The sequence below is a fragment of the Leuciscus leuciscus genome (assembly GCF_965113295.1).
Source record: "Leuciscus leuciscus genome assembly, chromosome: 21".
NCBI lineage: Eukaryota > Metazoa > Chordata > Actinopteri > Cypriniformes > Leuciscidae > Leuciscus > Leuciscus leuciscus.
In genome coordinates this window covers 19,989,948-20,012,481 of record NC_138745.1, presented here as the reverse complement: position 1 = coordinate 20,012,481, position 22,534 = coordinate 19,989,948, and the positions used below count along the sequence as shown (strand labels likewise).

The following is a 22,534-nucleotide window of genomic DNA, read 5'->3' as shown; positions in this document are numbered from 1 at the left end:
CAACAGGTGAAATAGCCTGTCTGCATTTCTTGCTGAAAGAATCTGCATGAATGGGCTTGCAAGCTCAGTGTTGGTCCAGATTTTTGATAGTGGTAGAAAGTTCTTCCCTAATTGAGTTGTAATATAACTTTGTTTCCTACTTAAGTGGCTCTCAGCTAGTTGTTTCATGACCAAGATTTTACATGGGGACTGACAAGTTGTTATTATACAAAAGTAAACAATCAAGCATTGACATTTATTAATATTACCAGGAACTGGATAGACTAATGGGACTAATTGAAAGATTGTGGTTTCTGATTCTGGTGGTTTTTATGATTGAATTTAAGTAGTTTTGTGCTTTCGGCAGCCATTAATTGACTAAATTTGGGTAGCTTTGAGTTTGATTCGGTATGACCTTTGACAACAACAACAACACAGGTTTCTTGGATGATTTTTCACCTCCTTGGGTAGTTGATTAGGATAGGTACTTTGCTGGACTAACCATGCATGATTATATGGTTATTTGCAGTTTATTGTTTGCATTCCTCATTGGTTATGTTTTCACTGTCCAATCAGAACAGGCCTGTGACCCATTGATTGTGACCCACTGCCTTATTTCCATTATTCCCTATTTTTCCTATTGTGTTATTTGCGTCTTGTAAATTGAGCTGCAATCAGTTGCAATCAGATCTGTAATAAACATCTTAGCGGAGCTTGAGCACTAATTGCCCTCCTCACATGCTGCCGCGTGATCGCACTAGCCCAGACTAACGGTATTTATGTGCCCATCTGCCGCTGTCTCCTCAGTCCTGCCTGCATCGCTCCCTCACGCCTACGCTGGCTCTCGGCATTGTTTGACTTGACCCATAGTGGCCAGAATTTTAGAGGGCTTCTCGCCTCAAATCTTATACCAAATGAGATCGATGTTTGTTGGACAGAAAGGTCAGGCTGAGAATGGCACACCAGCTCCATGTCTAGATTAATATTGCCTTCTGACTCTTATTTTATTTTGTTATTTCAAGCAGCCCTCAACCGTTAGTGGTGGTTGTTTTGGTTATTTTTCAAGGTGACTGATAAGGTCAGATGCAGATCATTCATGGTGTTACTGGTATCTATGTAATAAATATTATATTATATTATATTATATTATATTATATTATATTATATTATATTATATTATATTATATAAATACATTTTCTCAATTATTTTATATCACTTTTTCTCAATTGAATTATTATTCACTGCATGATTATTCAATATTCACTACTGTTTAAAGGTTTGGTGTCTGTAAGATTCCAAAGTGTCTTATACTCACCAAGCTGCATTTACTTGATCAAAAATACAGTAAAAACAGTAATATTGTGAAATATTATTACAATTTAAAATAAATGTTTTTCATTTCAATGTAATTTAAAATGTGATTCATTTCTGCTTAATATTTTTGAGGAAACCATGATAATTTTTTTCAGGATAATTCAATGTATAGAATGTCCAAAAGCAAACTTTATTTGAAATGGAAATCCTTTGTAACATCTTGTCTATATATATGTCTTTACTATCACTTTTGGTACAGTTTTGAAGATTTTAAGTAAATTTAAGATATTTTAAAACATTTGCTGCATGGTTGAAAAATATGCTACACATAAAAAATGTGTTTTTGAAAGGGAAAGAAACACATAATTCAATTACATGCAACTAACCCTCAACCAAATCCTACCCTAACCCTATACATGTACATGTAGTTGCTTAATATTACTCAGTACTTAAATATATAATTACACTGTAACAATGGCACCCTAAAATAAAGTGTAACCTAATTTTTCTTCTGTTTTTCTCTGTTCACAGAAGCGCTGCAGGTGTGTGATGTGACTATGTGTGAATCCTCATGTTCTGTTTATGCTGCTATTTGCGCAATTAATACTAAACCCCTGGAAAACAAATTTTGCTATTTTTAATGGGTCACAGACACTTATCTATTCTAATTTAATTTAATTTATTTCTATTTTAACATAACGATATCGGTCAGAAAAAAATAAACCCTAAATGAACATACCTACATGTAACCATGATTTACCACGAGTTTAAAAGGGTTTAATTCATATTTTGAGGTTCTTGAATGTCATCTGGAAGGATAATGGTTACGCTTTGAACATGACATGCGCACACACACCTGCTTGCACTTTGCACACAGGTGACAGATGTTGCGGCTGAATGTTCCTAGTGAAAAACTCTCTTCTCACTCATCCTTATTGCTCCCTCTCCTCCTTTCCTTCCTCTCTTCATTTCTCTCTCTGGCTCTGTCATTCCTTTTACACCATGAGTCTGGCACAGCAATCTTCCAAATGGATTCTATTTTCTGCCTAATTTGGCAAATGTTTTGTCTCGGTAGAACTGGAGTGTAGAGTGAACTTGGGGGTGGGTGTCAAATTGTAGGGCCGTGTACCATAATGAGTGTGCTTTCCAGAATCAGTCCTCAAAACTGTATAAATAGATTTTACTTGTGAATGGAGTTATTTAAGATGTGCTACTTAGTGTAACCTGGTTTTTGGACACAGCATCAGAATTTTGTTCATAATGTTGATTCCGGTCCTCTAATTTTGGCATGTTTGGTCCTGTTGGGCTTTTAGAACATCAAAATGGTCTGAAAATGCACTTTTTCTTTCATTCTCAGTATTTTATTTTATTTGTCTAATAGCAGTGGACTAACAGTGGCGTTATTGAAAAAGTGATAGAAATTACTTTTTAAAACTCATTTTATGTACCCTAAATAGAATTAAATATTAAATATCTGGCAGGTATTTTTGGCTTGAGTTCACAAAATTATAGCTTGATTAGTAATGATGCACATTAAACAACTTTATTAGGGGGTACATTTTGTTTGGTGGAAATTATGCTTAAAAAGTCATGATTGGAATGACAATTAAAAAATTTATATAAATTATCACTTATCAGTTAATATAAATTATTAATATAAATGAGCATTATTCACACAATACATTTTAATGTGGCTTATTTATTTCACTCTTTGTACAGATTATCATCATTTGAAATTGAAGTGTATCTGTTTGAAGTATGTCAGATACACTAACTTTAAAAGAAAATTCTAAATAAAAATATACTTTAAAAATTATGATAATCTGCACAAAGAGTGAAATTAATAAACCACATACAGATTTATTGTGTGGATAATGATTATGTATTGAATGTTTTTTACTTTTTGGTGACAGTAAAAAGTAACTAAATAACTGCATGTATTTAGTCTAAAATGTATGATATAAACTTTTTTGGGGCAACTTTATTTTATGTCCATGTAGCAGTGTAATTGCACAAATAAGTAATGAGTTATTATCAAACTAAACTTTAACACTAAACTAAACTTTATAGTAAGGTTTAGTTAAGTGTTAGTTTCTTGTAATTATGCATGATTTACTGCTATTACTATAGTAAATACATGATTATATTATATTATATTATATTATATAGGGTCATCTGAAGTCCTGGCTGGGGTTGTCGTCATCTCTTCACTGGTGGTCATCTGAAATCTTTGTAAGAGGCTGGATCCAAACTGGAGCTGGCGTAATCTCTAGTTACCTCGGGATGGACATCCTGAGATAAAACAGAAAAGCAAATGGAAAAAAATGAGTGTAGCTGCTGTTCATAACGTTTCAAGCAATACATAGTCATGCACATTTAATCCGATATAACTGGAGTGCAAGGTTATGATATGCATTATGGAATGCTTGGCTAAAGATATGTTTTTAATCTAGTTTTAAACTGGGAGAGTGAGTCTGAGCCTCGAACATTATCAGGAAGGCTATTCCAGAGTTAAGGAGCCAAATGTGCAAATGCTGTCACTCCTTTAGTGGACTTAGATATCCTAGTTACTACCAAAAGTCCAGGGTTTTGTGACCTTAAAGATCCCAGACCTTAAAGGGTAGGCAATTTCGGAGAGGCTAGCATTAGCGAGCTAGCTTTAAAAGCATAAGATCCTACCCTCCCTTCAGAGCGTCTCCAAAGCCACGTCTCCATCAAAACGCATGAATGCATACAGCAGGGAGCAAGATACGGCGTTAAACTACCTCATGTCTCAAAGCACATAACATTACAATAATAAGGAACAAACAACTTAAAGAACACTGAACTGTACCAAATTGACTGAATATCTGTTACTTTTGTAGAAAACCTCCAACATTACTTGTTGCCCCACTCTAAAGATAACTTATGCCTTTGGCTGATTCACAGCCACACTAGTATTAAATACATCAGCACATTCGCTCCTGTGATATTGCTTAACTATCAGTTAGATATGCATAGAGGCCAGTTAGAGGATCATCATGGATGGAAAGTTTGAAACTAGTTGATGGAAAATGGGTGAAATGAACCCTGCGGGTGGTTTGTGCATTTCCATTTCTGCACAAAACATCCCTTATTGGGCAAATTAGAATAATGCACATAATTCTAGGATCGACTAAAAGACAAGTCTCCCCGGGGAGCCCTCAGCAGGAAGTGACCTCGGCACTCCGGCAGCCACTGATTTGTGCACTGACAACTGTAGTTAAGCTGAATGGCTCAGTTGAGAGTGTGTGGAGTCTCTATAGGTAGAAAGAGAGTTTGGCTCTTTCTATATGGTTTGACCATATATGATTCCACCGGAAATAGAAGGGGTCAAACCACAGCTTTTACCACAGCTGGGAACCTCCAATTAGACAAGCTTCCAAACCAACATTAATTTGCGGCATTTCATCTTCAGACAAGATTGCTTGCTTGCCCGCCCGCTGCTACAACACCTATAAATATGGTGTGGTGTATCTGAGCTGAAACAACAATGCGTGTTTTTATGTGTGTGTGTGTGTGTGTGTGTGTCACTGGTAAATCTCCGTAAGGAACACTTCCTCTCTCAATATGGATATTATGAGATATTGTAAATGCTTTTATAGCTGGGCTAAATATTAGCATCCTCCCCCAGGCTGACATTTGCTTTTAGTATGAATCATACACTGGCTGTTCTTTTCTTTCTCCTTTCATTGTTTCTCAACAAAGATAAATGACTTTTCCATTATACTGTCCATAGTGGAGGTAATAAAAATCTGCAAAGGTACATATGTCTAATAGACATTTCCTCCATATTACAGTAATGCTCAAATGAATAGACTAGACGCAAATTGTTATAAATCATCCACACTGGTATTACAGTACTAGATTAATTATAGCTGATTAATTTAGTTGTTTTTAATTTTCCCCTATTTACTTGATATTACTTTTTGAGTGGCAGTTACTATGCGGGAAAGACAACCAGATAGCAACACCCTAGCAACTGGGATAACACTAGCCAGAACACTTGTGCAGTGTGATTAATGTCGGCATGAAATGGAAGATGCGTCTTTTTTCCCTATTGTGACGTATATCCAAGTGAAACAGCTTCTCGAACAAGAACAAATGTAGGACGGGGCTTGATTTTGTCCATCGGGAATTGATTGGATCAGGAATGAATTGCTATTGTTGCTGTGATCTCATATGAGTGACAGTTTTGAGAAGAGAAGAGTCATTGCAAGAGGGAGGGGAAGTTATTTTGATTAAAGATTACAAGGGCACATTAATTAAAAAATCATAATAATGTGCACAGATAAATATTTTAAAATGAACACTGCAATATTCCATAAAATAAATTTGATTTCATGGTGACTTTTAACAGCTCAGAACATCTTAGCAACTATAACAAAAGCCTGGAAATGACCCAGAACACTTGAGTATCACGTCAGAGAGTTTTGCCTCTCGCTTTTTCTTAACATCTAAATCTAGGTTGTAATTATTGAATGAATATTAAGTGAACTGCAGGTGAAATTCAATAAAAAATTTCTTAACACTTGCTACTTAATTTTTGAGGATGTTGTTTTGCTTGATTGGGCTAATTCCAGAATGTCTTGACATCTTGCCATGAGCTTTATTTTTAATTGAGGTTGGTTTTATTTTTGTCAAGAAAGAGTTTTCAGTGAGAGCTGGATTTCCTCAAACATTTTTTTGTCGAATTAATTTGCGATTATTGAGGGGGAAGTGATTGCTCTTTAGAGGATGATTTGTTGCCATAAATATGTATGCTAATGAGACCGCCTCTATGGGATTATGATAGCTTTAATACACCGTCAGTTTGTCATTTTGATTTCCTTTAGTTAAGGCCATAAAACCTCTCTTGTGTGTGTGTATGTGTGGTTCAATGTTTTCATCATTCTGTGTGTCTTAATATAATTGTGGCATTTTCTTTGAAATATCCTCCTGATTAATATGTTTAGAGAATTTCAAGGTTTAATCATAAATAAGATTTACTTAAAGCAGTTTCTATCGAGCTAATTTGTAAAGAGAATTAAATTAAACTTTATAAAGCATCAGCATCCTATATTCATGAACGCACCAAACCAGACTGAACTCAAACAAAGCACAAGCTATTAAAGATAATGACTATGAGGGAAACTGTAATGGCCTGCTGCTTGTGACTAAGCCTTATTTGTTATTCTGCTCACTCTCATCTTCAGCACCCAAGACCTGCTAATGTGATTTTTACAGTCATTTCGCTTTTCACATGTCTGTTCTCCCAGTGCACTATGGGCCAGAGCAGGGACCCTTTAGTTATTGTACTGTATCATGGATCTCGTGGATTGTTTTTCATTAACCTATTTGGCTATGTGTGGTCTTAGCATGACCCAAATTCTGCAACGTGAGGAATTAACTCTCGTTTGTAGTTTATATGGAAATTATTACGTCATATAACATCATATCAATTATGTAACGATGCATTAAATGGATCAAAAGTGACAGTAAAGACATTACTCCTGTTTCAAATAAATTCCATTCATCAAAGAATCCTGAAAACAATGTTTCACTGTTTCCACAAAAACATTAAGGAGCACAACTGTTTTCAGCATTGAAAATAATAAGAAATATTTCTTGAGCACAACATTTTAATATTTCAATAATTTCTGAAGGATCATGTGACACTTAAGACTCGAGTCACGGCTGCTGAAAATTCAGCTTTGCATCACAGGAATAAATTACATTTTAAAATATATTCAAATAGTAAACAGTTATTTTAAATATTTTAATATTATAGATTTTATCAAATAAATGCAGCCTTGATGAGCATAAGAGACTTCTTTCACAAACATTTAAAAAATCTTTTGAACTTTTGAATGGTAGTGTAGTTTTGTCACTGTTACTATTGTTCCAGGCTGTACTCTGTTGCATGAACAGGACAGTTTGAAAGTTACTTTGGCATAAAAAAAAAAAAGTAAGGCCATTTGAGTTGTTTTGACATCTAGTTTGCATGCATGATTTGTTTCAGCTGGTGATTGCACTGACGCTGTGACACCAGTAGTCTCAGGACAGCCTGAGTTTGACACTGTCAGTGTGGCCTTGCAGGTGCTAACGTGCTGTCAGAGTCTAACCTCTCATGAGATCCTGTTACTGTTGCTAAAGCCAGTCTCTGCTCTGCATCCCCGGTGGACTCGCTGCTGTCTGTTCAAGAGACTTAAGTGTGCCGCTTCTCTGTGATCAGAGGTCTTGCTTGTGTAAATCGAGCCAGGCTCCTCTGTCCTGCTCTGAAGGAGAAAGCGAGGCGTGAAAATAGCATCCCTCTCCTCTTCCTTGTGTTGTTGTCCCTGCAATGCACATTTTGCACAGTCACTTGTGTCTGTCTGACTACGGCACCATGGGAGATCTGGCTTATCACAGATGCAAATAATAATGAGGCTTACAAGAGCAAAATATCACATTAGGTACTTATCACTCTAACCAGTGACATTTTATGCATTTGATCTTGTCAGGTGTACATTCGAATCCTGGACAATGAGTGGAATGTGTACCGGCGGTATACTGAGTTCAGGACGCTGCACAGTTACCTGCGGCCGCAATTCCCACAAGTTGACACGTTCAATTTCCCACCTAAAAAAGCCATCGGCAACAAGGTATGTACCGCATTTTTTCTATAAAAAATGTACCGCATAGCTTTCCTGTAGCTCAGTGGTAAGAGCATTGCGTTAACAACGCAAGGTTGTGGGTTCGATCCCAGGGGATTGCACATACCTACAGTATGTATAAATGTATAGGATAACGCAATGTAAGTCGCTTTGGATAAAAGCGTCTGCCAAATGCATAAATGTAAATGTAAATGTTCTCTATAATGGCAGGTTCTCATTTTTCCCCCTCATCCTTCTATTTCTTGACTCAATCTAAAACATTTATTTTATAAATGTATTTTAACGTTTGTTTATTAATTTATTGCATATTTAAATAATTAGTTACTTATCATATATTTACTTATTTTTCTTCTTCATTTCTTTATCTACTATATATTTATTTTATATTTCTCTTTTTCATTATTTACTTACTGCAATAGGACTGTGCACCATTCAGAGTTGAATTGAGAATTCCTGAATTTTAGTTGAGCGTGAATGGAGATATAAAAAAAGAGAAAATAATCTGTTTGAATTTCAAATTGAAGTAGAATTAAAATAGATTGAAATTCAATAGAAATGTCTATAATTGCTATACTTTGAATTGTAACTTTCCCTGCCATTGGTGGAATTTTCTGGATTTCTGTGTCTTTACTGTTATATGGTAGGGGGCGCTATTATGCATCTTCTGAAAGAGTAGAGAAGCTCTGGATCAGAAAACAGGCAAACAAGGAGCAGAAACAAGCGATAAAAGCATTGCTTATGCTTGTTGTAGTCTTTGGAAAAAAACCCGCAATTTTCGCAGCTTTTTTGTTCAAAATGTAGCTTTTTTTCATACCCTGGAAATCCAGAGTTCTCGCGAGAGCACAATTTTAATTTGCTCAGCGAGTCACTCCGGCGCTGAGTCATTAACTATGCCCTTGTAGCCGAGCTGCACCAATCACATCGATGTATCTGATATAGGCGGGCCAGAGGCGAGCTAAACAGATGACGACAGCGCTGCGACGTCGAAGTCATTAGTAAACATTGCAAGATGGCTATGGATGAACACCCGTTGTTTGAAATGGCTTTGGCCGCTACAATGAACGAGTTAGACTTGGCTTTTTATCTAAAAGAGGAACAGAAGACGGCGCTCGACTCGTTCCTTTGCAAGAAGGACGTTTTTGCTGTTTTGCCGACCGGATACGGCAAGAGTCTAATCTACCAGTTAGCTCCGCTGGTAGCTAAGCGTATGAGGCTTAGCGAAAACCCACTGGTGGTTGTGATCTCACCGTTCGGTCTTTCGGCCCTGCAACTTGGCAACCCCGAAGAGGAACATATCCAAAGCGGGCAATGCCAGATAGCATTCGAACAAGAACAAGAACAACCCTGTTCTTTCTTTTGATATATTGCATGTTCAAATATTCATACAACAAGATATTATGGGGGCCATGAAAGTTTTATGAAAACTATCAAAAATGCTGGCGGTGCCTGGCAACTTAAAAAATAAATAAATAAACGCTGGCGGGGAAAGAGTTAAAGATAAAGCCTTGTGTGAAAGTTTAAAAATCTCCCATTTCCAATTCCATCCAAAATCACACTTATGAATCCATTTCTTAAATTTAGAATTTTGCGCAATCCCGTACTGCAAAGACTTTTTAATCTGACATGAGTGTATTTTCAAAAGAATCACAGTTGTGGGAAACAATATATCACACACTTGAAAGTAGATTGTTGATTCTGTGCACAGCCGGCAGAAAACATTGGCAACAGCAAAGTTTGTAGGCCGCCACATTTAAACTTTTTAAATGACAGTAATCCAGAAATATGAGAAGAAAATATCTCAGCACAGCACAAAAAGACAAAATAAAGGGAATTCTATAGAAAAGAGAGCTAGAGCCAAAAAAAACAAAAAACACCTGCTATACTAACCAGAGCGTATGACATCACTGCTAGTGGCCGGGGCCTTAGTTTTGAGGAGTTTTTCAATAAAAAGAGAGCTAAGTGATGTTTTGAAGACTCCAATGCTGCAATCTACAATTTTTGTCTACTTCTTTAGCACTATCTGGTCTGAGCGTTCCCTGTTCTCTGACTGACAGAACCACACAACTACATCACGCTGTACTGATATATAGAGTTTTGGTAGCCATTTTTAGTACCACAACTTCAGTTCTATCACGAGTAATTTTGGTGCTTTGGGGGAGTGTTGACATTTTTTTCCCCTAGCCTTTCATCTACAATGCTGCTGTGCGGCGTGTATAAGGACGAGATTGCTGTGTCATGTGGTCCTGCCCTCTGCTCCAGTGTCCAATCAGCATCATCAGCGGGGCAACACTCTATGCTTTAATGAGGATGGGCCACTCTGACAGCACTCGGATTCCCCACCTGTCTTTTCATTTTCCTCCTTTTTTCCCCCTGTGTTCATCCAGGGGCAGGTAATTGGCTTGTGGCACAGCTTCCTCTCGCTGCCTGTGATTTTTGAGAGCGTGCCAGGCAGAGCCACTGGCCCCCGCATGGCCCTTCAAAGGAAGACTTTTTAGAGCGTGAAAGACAGACCTGATTTACCGGGACCCAGACAGGCACTGCCAGCCTGCGTCCCACCTCAAGGACGGCCAATCAAGAGTCAATCAACCCCAGGGCTGGCGTGAAGACAGCATGCTTTGTTCCTGCTCTGAGCACATTAGTTTAGCAATACCAGCAGTCGGTTGTTGGTCTGGACTTCAAAAACGAGTTATTTTAACCCCGCGCCACATTTTGCCATCTTGCTCTTAACATATCACCAAGGAGTTGAAAACAGCTGAGCAATTGTCAATTAGGAAACATGTCTGCGTCTGTCCCCGAGTAACTCGCTCTGCTCGGTGATAAGAAGTCCCTGACCCTGAAGCGGGAAGTTTCGTTTTGCTGGTGTGCTGAAACTGCATACATTCACAGGGCAGAAGAAGCCTCTCTGTTCTCTTTTTTTTGAAGCAGAGATCTGCTAACTGCCTTCCGCTGAAGTTTTCGCTGAAACTTTGACATGCAAATTCAACTGGAGTGTGGAAACCCTCAGGGTTCAGTTAGAACAAGAAAGCAGGGAGAAAAGGGTGCAACGAGAGCAGGCTTTTAAAGTTGAAATGGCGGCAACTGTGGAGGGTTTTGATGGCGACAGGGCTTTTGTTGGTAATCATTGGCCCGTTGAGATTAGCTGTCATGTAATTGTTAATTCCGTTATTGTTTTGCAGGAGCTCGGTGGCGGTTCGTTAAAAAGGGGCTCCTTTCTCTTTCTTCGCTATACGCGCCATTGCACACGTATGCGCGTATGATATCTGATCTTCCACAGTGCTGAGTTTAGAGAGAGACTTTGAGTGTACTCCAACAGGGACTGTAGAATCATTCTTTCTGGATCCACTTGTGTGGGTAAATCAAAGGTTAGCAGGGTGCCTCAGATTTATTAAGTGGCTTCTTCATATGATGCTATAGGTGGATGGATATACAGACAATTTCAAAGGCCGCTTATTTTATAGGCTTTTAGTTTATGAAATTAAATAAAATATCCACAAACATCAACAACAGTAGTTTACTGTATATATGTGTGTGTGTGTGTGTATGTTTTTGAAAGAAATTAATATTTTTATTCAACAGGATACATCATCTTTCTCAAAAAAAAAAAAGTATGGTTTCCACAAAAATATTAAGCACTACAACTGTTTTCAATATTGATAACATTTAACATCACATTACATTTTTTAAATACTAAATCGGCATATTACAATAATTTCTGAAGGATCATGTGACATTGAAAAGTGAAAACTGGAGTAATGACTACTGAAAATTCAGCTTTGCCATCACAGGAGTAAGTTACATATTAAAATATATAACAGTTATTTTAAATTGTAATAATATTTCACAATATTGCGGTTTTTACTCTATTTTTGATCAAATAAATGCAGTCTTGGTGAGCATAAGAGACTTCTGTCAAAACATTAAAACATTTTTACTGACCCCAACATTTTGAATGGTAGTATAATTTAATATTAAGAGCACTATACAGTGTTGTGTGTAATTAATTACTAAGTAATCTAAATACTCAAAAGTAAATTAATCTGAAAAAATGATTTTTCTTTAATTTAATTACAGTTACTTCTGATGTAATCGCATTAAATACTGTATACTATAGAACAATTCTATATAAAACAATAGTGGATTTAACATAAAAATTCAACGTCTAATGTTAAAATATAGGTTTTAATGTAACCTTCTCCCTTTACATGCTTTGGTCAGTTCAAGAGTCATTTATGCATTTGTATATTGTTTATTTGAAAGAATTAAGAGTGCATTTCCGTGTCTATCCTTGTATTGTTCAACTTGTTGAAGTTGATATGGGATTTAGAAAGTAATTAGTAATAAGTAATCCAATACTTTTTAGAGAGAGTAATTAGTACAGTAATCGAATTACACTGTTGAGTTGGCTAGTAACTCATTTCTTTTTAGAGTAACTTGCCAAACTCTACATCATATTACCGCTTTCTGTCTTTCTCATTAAACCATGTTGCTTAATGTCTCTTGATGGACCATCCTGTAATCATTCTTGAACTGTGCAACATAGTTGTTTTCTCCTCAGGCCTGAATCTCTGACTCTAGTTACACTAACAAGAGTAATGATGAGAAAATGCAAAAAATGCCACACTTGGGGAAACCCTTAAACCCCTTTGAAATAAGGACTTGTCTTATCTGCAACTGCGAGTTTCTCATTGCTAGTCTCATCATTCATCTTGAGACAGCAACTTGTGTAATTACTCATCCAGACCTTTCATGTGTCTCACTGAAACCAGTGCAACACTAAGCAGGCTCTTGCGTCTCCTCTGATATTTATTGTTAAGAACTTACTACTTTGTTACTTTGTCAAGTAGATTTGATGCTTTGGTGATTTCACAAAAAATCCAACCAGTGCTATGTTATGAATTTCGATTTTCACACTTTTTTGGGGCCTTTTCATCATCCACCAGGATTTAAAGTACAGTATGAATGCTTAGAGAAGTAATAGCACAAATATATAAATGCAAAAGATTCTTTTTATCTTCCATACATTGTTAGTTTGTGTATAATATCCTCCTGTCTCTGAGACTGTAACTTTATTTCATTCCTTCTGTGATTGTCATGAAGCTCTCTGTGTTTTGGGAGGGATTGTAGATTTGGTGTGTTGTTGTGTCCATGACTCCATCTGCTTGGTCCATGTCAGGCCCCTTGCTGCTCAGCCAAACTGACAGCTCCTAAACAGCTGATTTGTCAGAGGCTCGCCGGGCAAACACGCTAAACGCTCCCCAGCCTACCCGTCAAATGTGCCCTGACTACCAAGCAGAGGCACGCTGAGCCCAGCCAACCACAGGAAGAATGATGGCATCAAAGAGAGGCGACTGTCAGCACTCCAGTCAAACTGTCACCTCATAAGCTCCTCAGCTGTGTTTAGATTAATTTTATAGCTGAGGTTTGTATCAGGATGACATTTACAGACTTCATTTTGAGGCTGCGTTTTTTTTTGTTTTTTTTGCTTCAGAACTTTAAAGGGGAGTAAATCTTAAGGGAGTTTTCTTAGACATAATTGAGAGATCATGGAAAGTAGCCAGTGTTATCGTGTTAAACTCTTAGGATGAAGGGTCGTGTTCCCAGTGAGACAGGTAGAGTGTCTTAGATAGTTTAGATCAAACTCTCAGAGCTCAAGTATAGACCAGTGGTTCAAGGCAAGGATAATAGAGATTTGGCTCAGTTGCCAACATAGGCGGAGGGTGAACCAACTCCAGAGTCAGGCTAAGGAGACGCGCTTCCTCTTTAAAAACACATTTAAATAGAATGTCATGAAGTAGTTCCAAGTTACGTGTCACCCAGCGACAACCTATCCCAGCATAAACGCTGTTAATCAGCCCCTGTCTCAATTCATCGCGATCTCACAAAGTTCTTCTATAATCAATGAAGCTGACTGCACAATGGATCTCTTATTTAGCCTAGATACACTTTATTTATTATAAGTTAACTTATAACGTGAGGATTTGCGAAAGTGCAGAACTCAGCACTGTACAAAAACTCAGCCGTTGTGAGCGGTGAATGGATTCGAACTTAAACGCATCTGATTGGCCATTGGGTTCAAGAGCTCAACAGATATGTCTGTGATTGGCTATGTTGCTCAACGCTGCAAAAACACATTGTAAAAAGAAACCTTTGGCACTCTCGAGTGCAAACACCAAATCTGTTTTGCCAATTTATCGTTATTTCAGAGAAAATTGATCCTAGAGTAGCAGTCTAGGGGAAGGCTAAGTCTTGCCCAGCCTTACTCACACTCTGCCTTAGGTTGCCTATCTTAAACATTTGGTTTTCTAACATGTTTTAACATCGTTTTTTTTTTTTTTTTTTTGTGAAAATGGCATCAAGGTATTTTTTTTTAGCTGGCTGTAGTAGCTTTTACTGTTAATTTTGTGGATTTTTTAAGAAAAGAATATTTTATTTGGAAATGTATTAATTAATGTAACAATTAATCAATATTATTAATAGTTTAGTAATCATTCATATATTAATTAAATGTGATAATGTAAAATTATTAATATTGTTATAATTTTCCAAATCAATTGTCCAAATATTCCTTTATTTCTAAAATGGAACTAAAATAATAATAATAATAATAATAATAATTGTTGTTGTTGATTTTTCTTAATCAAATCTTTTTTTATCTTTCTAAAATGGAAATATTTTTTGCTCTTTTATTAAAATATATTTCTATTAAAGTATTATAGAAAATAATATTTTTACCATATTAGATTATTATTTTATTTATAATACATTCTTCTGTCTTTGCCTCTCTACAGAGTTTTATTTGTCTTCTTGTATCTATCTGTGCATTTGTGTTTGGTACCAAATTGCTCTTTTCCACACATTTGAGTGTTTGTTTGTGTGACTGTGTCATTTTGTGTGTGTGTGTGTGTGTGCGTACGCTTGTGCAGTAGGTATATTTAATCCACTCATAGGTAGAGAGGCTGATGGAGGGATTTGGTGAGTCTATCTGAGGCCTATTGCGGTCTGGGGATTGGCTGTTTAGAGGGTGTCAGTACAGAGATAATTTGCACATCCTCCCTTGGCACCGAGCTCACTGTCCCTGCTCTCAGCTGATAGCCTCACAGCAAAATAGGACAATGCCAGTGTGTAATGCCTGCTCACTGTGCCCACATATGTAGACAGATAAGTGTATTGATGTGCACTTTTGCCTGGGTGTTTCGTAGTAAAGGCATATGTTGATGTTTTGTATCATAATAATATACTTCCTTGTCACACGTTTGACCCAGCTCTGTTCTGTGTATTAAGAACACAGAGACTCATTTTTAATTGAATCATTTATTTATTCTGCCTTTGTGAGTCATTGCCATTTAAAAACTACATGCCAAGAAGGGGCGGATGTGATTTCTACAGCAGTGGTAGTTAAGTTGATTTTTTAATCTAAAGTTACAGTTATTACAGTACACTTGTCACAGGGACAATATTAAGTATATAAGGGCTTTGCTCTTGGGAACAATAATGTTAATTCGTTGATCACCGCTTAGAGGATTCAAACCTATAATCTTTAACTTCTCTAGCTAGATCTATTACCATTTATAATATTACAAAAATATATATTTCAAAGAAATGCTGTTCTTTTGAAAGTTCTATTCATCAAAGAATTATGGTTTGGACAAAATTATTAAGCAGCACAACGTTTTCAACCTTTTTTATAACTCTTCCTTGAGCACCAAATCAGGATATCAGAATGATTTCTGAAGGATCATGTGACATTGAAGACTGGATTAATGGCTGCTGAAAATTCAGCGTTATCCCATTGTAATATCTATTACTTACATACAAAATATTAAAATGCAAAGAAAAAGTAATATTTTAAATTCACGATATCACTATTTTACTTTATTTTTAATCAAATAAGCACAGCCTTGGCATAAGAGGCATCTTAACAGTGTTATATTTAATAAGGTTACAGGCCTAAGTTTTTCAATGTACAGTGGGTACGGAAAGTATTCAGACCCCCTTAAATTTTTCACTCTTTGTTATATTGCAGCCATTTGCTAAAATCATTTAAGTTCTTTTTTTCCCCTCATTATTGTACACACAGCACCCCATATTGACAGAAAAACACAGAATTGTTGACACTTTTGCACATTTATTAAAAAAGAAAAACTGAAATATCACATGGTCCTAAGTATTCAGACCCTTTGCTCAGTATTTAGTAGAAGCACCCTTTTGATCTAATACAGCCATGAGTCTTTTTGGGAAAGATGCAACAAGTTTTTCACACCTGGATTTGGGTATCCTCTGCCATTCCTCCTTGCAGATCCTCTCCAGTTCTGTCAGGTTGGATGGTAAACGTTGGTGGACAGCCATTTTCAGGTCTCCCCAGAGATGCTCAATTGGGTTTAAGTCAGGGCTCTGGCTGGGCCATTCAAGAACAGTCACAGAGTTGTTGTGAAGCCACTCCTTCATTATTTTAGCTGTGTGCTTAGGGTCATTGTCTTGTTGGAAGCCCAGTCTGAGGTCCAGAGCACTCTGGAGAAGGTTTTCGTCCAGGATATCCCTGTACTTGGCCGCATTAATCTTTCCCTCGATTGCAACCAGTCGTCCTGTCCCTGCAGCTGAAAAACACCCCCACAGCATGATGCTGCCACCACCATGCTTCACTGTTGAGACTGTATTGGACAGGTGATGAGCAGTGCCTAGTTTTCTCCACACCTACCGCTTAGAATTAAGGCCAAAAAGTTATATCTTGGTCTCATCAGACCAGAGAATCTTATTTATCACCATCTTGGAGTCCTTCAGGTGTGCTTTCATGAGGAGAGGCTTCCGTCGGGCCACTCTACCATAAAGCCCCGACTGGTGGATGGCTGCAGTGATGGTTGACTTACTACAACTTTCTCCCATCTCCCGACTGCATCTCTGGAGCTCAGCCACAGTGATCTTTGGGTTCTTCTTTACCTCTCTCACCAAGGCTCTTCTCCCCCGATAGCTCAGTTTGGCCGGACGGCCAGCTCTAGGAAGGGTTCTGGTCGTCCCAAACGTCTTCCATTTAAGGATTATGGAGGCCACTGTGCTCTTAGGAACCTTAAGTGCAGCAGAATTTTTTTTGTAACCTTGGCCAGATCTGTGCCTTGCCACAATTCTGTCTCTGAGCTCTTCAGGCAGTTCCTTTGACCTCATGATTCTCATTTGCTCTGACATGCACTGTGAGCTGTAAGGTCTTATATAGACAGGTGTGTGGCTTTCCTAATCAAGTCCAATCAGTATAATCAAACACAGCTGTACTCAAATGAAGGTGTAGAACCATCTCACGGATGATCAGAAGAAATGGACAGCACCTGAGTTAAATATATGAGTGTCACAGCAAAGGGTCTGAATACTTAGGACCATGTGATATTTCAGTTTTTCTTTTTTAATAAATGTGCAAAAATGTCAACAATTCTGTGTTTTTCTGTCAATATGGGGTGCTGTGTGTACAATAATGAGGAAAAAAAAAGAACTTAAATGATTTTTAGCAAATGGCTGCAATATAACAAAGAGTGAAAAATTTAAGGGGGTCTGAATACTTTCCGTACCCACCACTGTATGCCTCATACTTTTGTCTGCTATTGTTGTGGATATGAATGCAAATGAGGGGTTTGATTAAATTACCCAAAATGTAGAGTAATAAATGGCTAGAGAGAGACATAGAAGAGAATAATAGTGTGAAAAGAGCACACGTCTTAGTTTATTCAAAATACACTGATTTCCATGTAGAAGATTTCCATGCAGTAATATGAAATGGCTGTACTCTCTATTGAACATGCAAACCTATTTTCAGAATAATGGTTTAATGAGAATATGGACTTTAATCTGAAAATATGTATGTAAATGAATGAATTAACATTTATAATGAATAATCACTGATTAGAATAATGTGTTATATAAAGGCAAAGCTGGGAACTCTAGCTGTACTCTTTTCTTAGAGGACCTTGCTAACTTCACATTATGAATGAATGACCTTTATCTAGATTATCTGTGCACTCATAATTTGCTTATATTGTTCATCACATCTCTTGTCTCCAGGGGGAACTATCACAGACCTCTGACCGTCTCTATGACCCACATTTACCATTAAAATGAGCAAATGTTCATGTTTTTTTTCACGCTTTGGTGCATACAGTGTGATCTTCACTGCAGCTGGGATGCACAGATGTACTTAGAGATGATACTGTACAATATTGCCACAGGCCCGAATGAGAGCAGAGATTCAGTGGTACTTTGAGGGAATGCTTAGATGTTGCACAGCCCATGTCCAAATATACATTCTTCCCTGTTAAAGCAGTTTTTCAAATGATTTGGATGGCCAAAAATGATGTAATCGAGATCCTGTAGTTGAACATACACTATAATAATAATAATTATAATAATAATAATTTGTTACATTTATATAGCGCTTTTCTAGGTACTCAAAGCGCTTTACATGAAGGGGGGAATCTCCTCAACCACCACCACTTACTATAGTAAGTTCTTCCTTGTGTATAATATTTTGACATTTTTTAATGTATTGCATTATATATTATATAAAATAAATATAAAATAATTTTGAAGAGGACCTATTATGTTTTGTTTTTTTTGTTTTTTTTTACTTTCTTCAGTGTGTCATGCTGTTGGAGCAAGAAAAAGGTCTGCGCAGTTACAACAACTACAAGAAAACATAGACCACTCCAAAGGGAACTCCCTTAACAATATTCCTCATTTAAATTACTCCCGCCCAAGGCATACGCAAAATAAAAGGTTGAGTTGTGTTAGTAGTGTGTTGTCGCCATGTCCAAGAGACGCTGTTTTTTTTCCCCCAGCGTGATTATGATACGGGACGTGACATTTCCGAAACACGCTCGAAGCCGATGACCAATCACAACATACTGATCCATCCGACCAATCAGGGCACATTGCACTTTTCGGAAGAAGGGGCTTCATAGAGACCGGAACTAAACAGAGCGTTACTGACAGACTGGGAAGAGAGGTGCTGCAATAATGTAAAATATGTGAAAATAAATGCGTTTTTGAACATTGAAGCATTAAAGCCTATTCTAGACTCCAAAAACAAAATCAAGACTTTGTAAAAAGGTCTAATAGGTCCTCATTAAGTTATTTTAATAACCTTTTTTTTTTTATTAATTTTATTAATATTGTTTTATACGGAAGCGTATTGCATTCACTTGAGAAAAAAAAATGTACTCTGTTTTTCTGAATTAACGAGTTAATTATCTCAGAATTACTAGAAAATTTTTCATAAAAAAAAAATTTATTCTGTTTTTCTGAATTAACGAGTTAATTATCTCAGAATTACGAGATAATTTTTCATGAATAAAAAGTTTTTGCTCTGTTTTTCTGAATTAATGACTTAATTATCTCAGAATTATGAGATAATTTTTCATATTTTTTTTTTTTATTCAGTTTTTCTGAATTAACGAGTTAATTATCTCAGAATTACGAGATCATTTTTCATGAATAAAAGTTTTTGCTCTGTTTTTCTGAATTAATGACTTAATTATCTCAGAATTCTGAGATAATTAAGTCATTAATTCAGAAAAACAGAGCAATTTTTTTTAAATGAAAAATTATCTCATAATTCTGAGATAATTAAGTCATTAATTCAGAAAAACAGCTAATATTTTTATTTAAAGAAAAAATGATCTCATAATTTTGAGATAATTAAGTCATTAATTCAGAAAAACAGAGCAAAAACTTTTTATTCATGAAAAATGATCTCGTAATTCTGAGATAATTAACTCGTTAATTCAGAAAAACAGAGCAAAAACTTTTTTTTCATGAAAAATTATCTCGTAATTCTGAGATAATTAACTCATTAATTCAGAAAAACAGAGTAGATTTTTTTTTCTCAAGTGAATGCAATACGCTTCCGTAGTTTTACATATGTATATTGCAAAAATAAATGACAGCATATGGATTTGGAACAACATCAGGGTCAGTCAATAATGAACATTTGTTGGATTGAATTTGTTTTGTGTGTGTGAACACACATCATTTGAATCATTTGTTTCTAGCACAAGACTTGACTGGAGTTTGAGACTTTCTCTTCTGACCCACCTTCTGCTGTGTGTTGAATTATTTACTGACTCTCTGCAGGTCCTCGTACATTTACTGACCCATTTGTTCTCATCATTGGCCTTTCCCAACACCTGGTTTGAGACATTTGTATCCATATTTTCCTGAGTGCAAGAGATTGGAAGGTTCTTTATAGTCCATGGTCATTATGGTACCGGCTACCTGCATCATATATTATTGATTTCCCACCATTTGGCTTAAACAAAAGGTTGAGGGAGGCGCAGAATATAGAAGACAGTCTGTTGTCTCTTCAGGCTTCTTGGGCACAGCTTTAATTGAACTCCACATTATCTTTGCATTAAAGATGACAGCCCCAGGAGGATCTGCCCTGTTCTCATTAATGCAGTGTTTGCCATTTCTGCTTTCACTATTCAAAGTGAATAAATTATGACTCCTGCATTTTGTATGCATATGCAACATGCCTGATGCTTGCAAAGTTTTTTTTTTTCTTGTGACAAAAAGCACAAGAAATGTGCAGAGAGAACAACTTGCTTCTTATTAGGGTTATTATAGTTAACTAAAACCATAAAAAAACATGAACTAAAATATGAAAAAATTACTTTATTTACTAAATGTATCCTGAATGCACTAGAAATCATTTGGATTAAATGGTCTGGAAAATCCATAAATGTAAATAACCTCTCGCATCTACCTGGTTAATTACTACAGATATGCTTTAATTGTTTGATTATCTTGATGAAAATCAAATTTGTTAAACAGTTGCGGTCGCGGGCTACTGCTTTACTACAGAATCGAAAGGATTTAAGCTAGAGTAAATATGTACCATCAGTTGTTATTTGCAGGATGAATGAGGCTCTTTCCCCGTACAACCACTTTTACAGCAGCTTTCAGTACAAGGGTCAGCGTGATAAATCACCTCTTTCAGTCATAACTGTTTAATTCTCAGGGAGAGTGTGATGGGTTTTGCTGTACCAACTTGAATCACCCTCACACTTTGTCATTTTGACAACGTGTCTCCTTCATTCAAATCTGCACACGTCCATACATGAACAAATCACATGTGATTTGTACAAAAGCGAACACAACTCACTGTGTAGCAACAGCTAGTCCAGCTGGTCCAGACATCTCCATCTCTGAAGATGGAGAAGCACCCCAGCAAGTCTTTATTGGCTATAATGGTAATGTCTGGCTGTGATTTTCTCTGTCTCACTGCCTGTCGCTGTCAGACACAGACGATCAACAGAACTGTGCTTTGAGGAATTTGGAGAGGAGCCTATCGTTTATGGAAAGAAACAAAACTGGCCCGAAGACAGAAGCCTGAGAAAATAATTCGCCGAGAATTTGCACATTTTCATTCTCTTAAGAGATTGTGAAGCACTTTGTTGGTTTTGCCACAAGTTGTTTGCGTGAGTTGCAAGCGGGTGTTTGTTTTAACAGATCGTCTGAAGGTCCTAGTGAAGCTGCACTCATAAACAGCTTAAAACATCAGTTATTAGATGCACTTGCCATAAGAGCATGTGTGCGTGTGCTTGGCTTGTTTATCAAGGTGTTTGGTCCTTAAGGGTCCCTTGGTGAAAAGGGGTTTTTAGTATCTTGTTATCTTGATAGAATCCAATTAGTAGCATAATACATTCTCAAACTAGGAAGGATTTAGAAGAGGTTTGTTCTCTCTCTCTCTCTCTCTCTCTCTCTCTCTCTCTCTCTCTCTCTCTCTCTCTCTCTCTCTCTCTCTCTCTCTCTCTCTCTCTCTCACACACACACATCTCTATTCAAGGAGACTAACACTCTTGAGCCAGTTTATCCTGTTAGGTGTAGTTGTGTGCATTAATTAGTTTATTCATCACTGTTCGTTCAAAAGTTTGGGGTCAATACGATTTTTATTTGACAGAAATTCATGGTTTTATTCTGCAAGCATGCATGAAATTCATCAAAGGTGACAGTAAAGACATTTAATAATGTTACGAAAGTTTTCTATTTCAAATAAATGCTCTTCTTTTATATATTACTCTTAACTTTATATTAATCAAAGGATCTTGAAAATGTTTATTTGGCATATTAGATATATGACATTAGATTGATTATGTTTGTTCAAATGGAGCCCTTTATCATAAGAGACTTACCAAATCATACCAACCTTAAGTCGTTGCAGTTTTTATACATTTTTACACATAATTTGTAAATGTATACTTGGAATAAGACTTTTTTTTTCCTTCTTTCAAAAACAAACAAACACAAATAAATAAATCTCGCCGTTTTTATACATTTTTATACAATTTATATTTTGTATATGTATACCTGTACGATGGATGGATGGATGGATGGATAGATAGTATGCAAATATATATATATATATATATATAAGACTTAAAATGCAACTTTTAATAGACTGTGAAACAGGGGGTCCCTGCTTTGTCTCCGTCCCCTCTAAGGGATTATGGGCCTGATTAAGTTTGAAGACCCCCCTAATATACTTTATAGTGAATATCACTTGATGTTATTGTTGTAAAGTGCACAAAGAGCAAAGATTTGTTCTTGGTGT

At 36.6% G+C, this 22,534-nt stretch overlaps 1 protein-coding gene across 3 annotated transcripts in view; it reads left to right on the top strand.

Annotated features, from left to right (window-relative positions):
• Positions 1–22,534, top strand: part of snx29 (sorting nexin 29) — a 117,915-nt gene that overhangs the window by 84,595 nt on the left and 10,786 nt on the right. For 2 of the 3 annotated variants that reach the window (XM_082152725.1, XM_082152724.1), the window contains exon 19: positions 7,795–7,935. In XM_082152725.1, the coding sequence (XP_082008851.1) occupies positions 7,795–7,935 (141 nt within the window). Of the gene's footprint in view, positions 1–1,825; positions 1,837–7,794; positions 7,936–22,534 lie in introns of all 3 variants that reach the window. The other variant, XR_014201264.1, reaches the window with a different exon arrangement.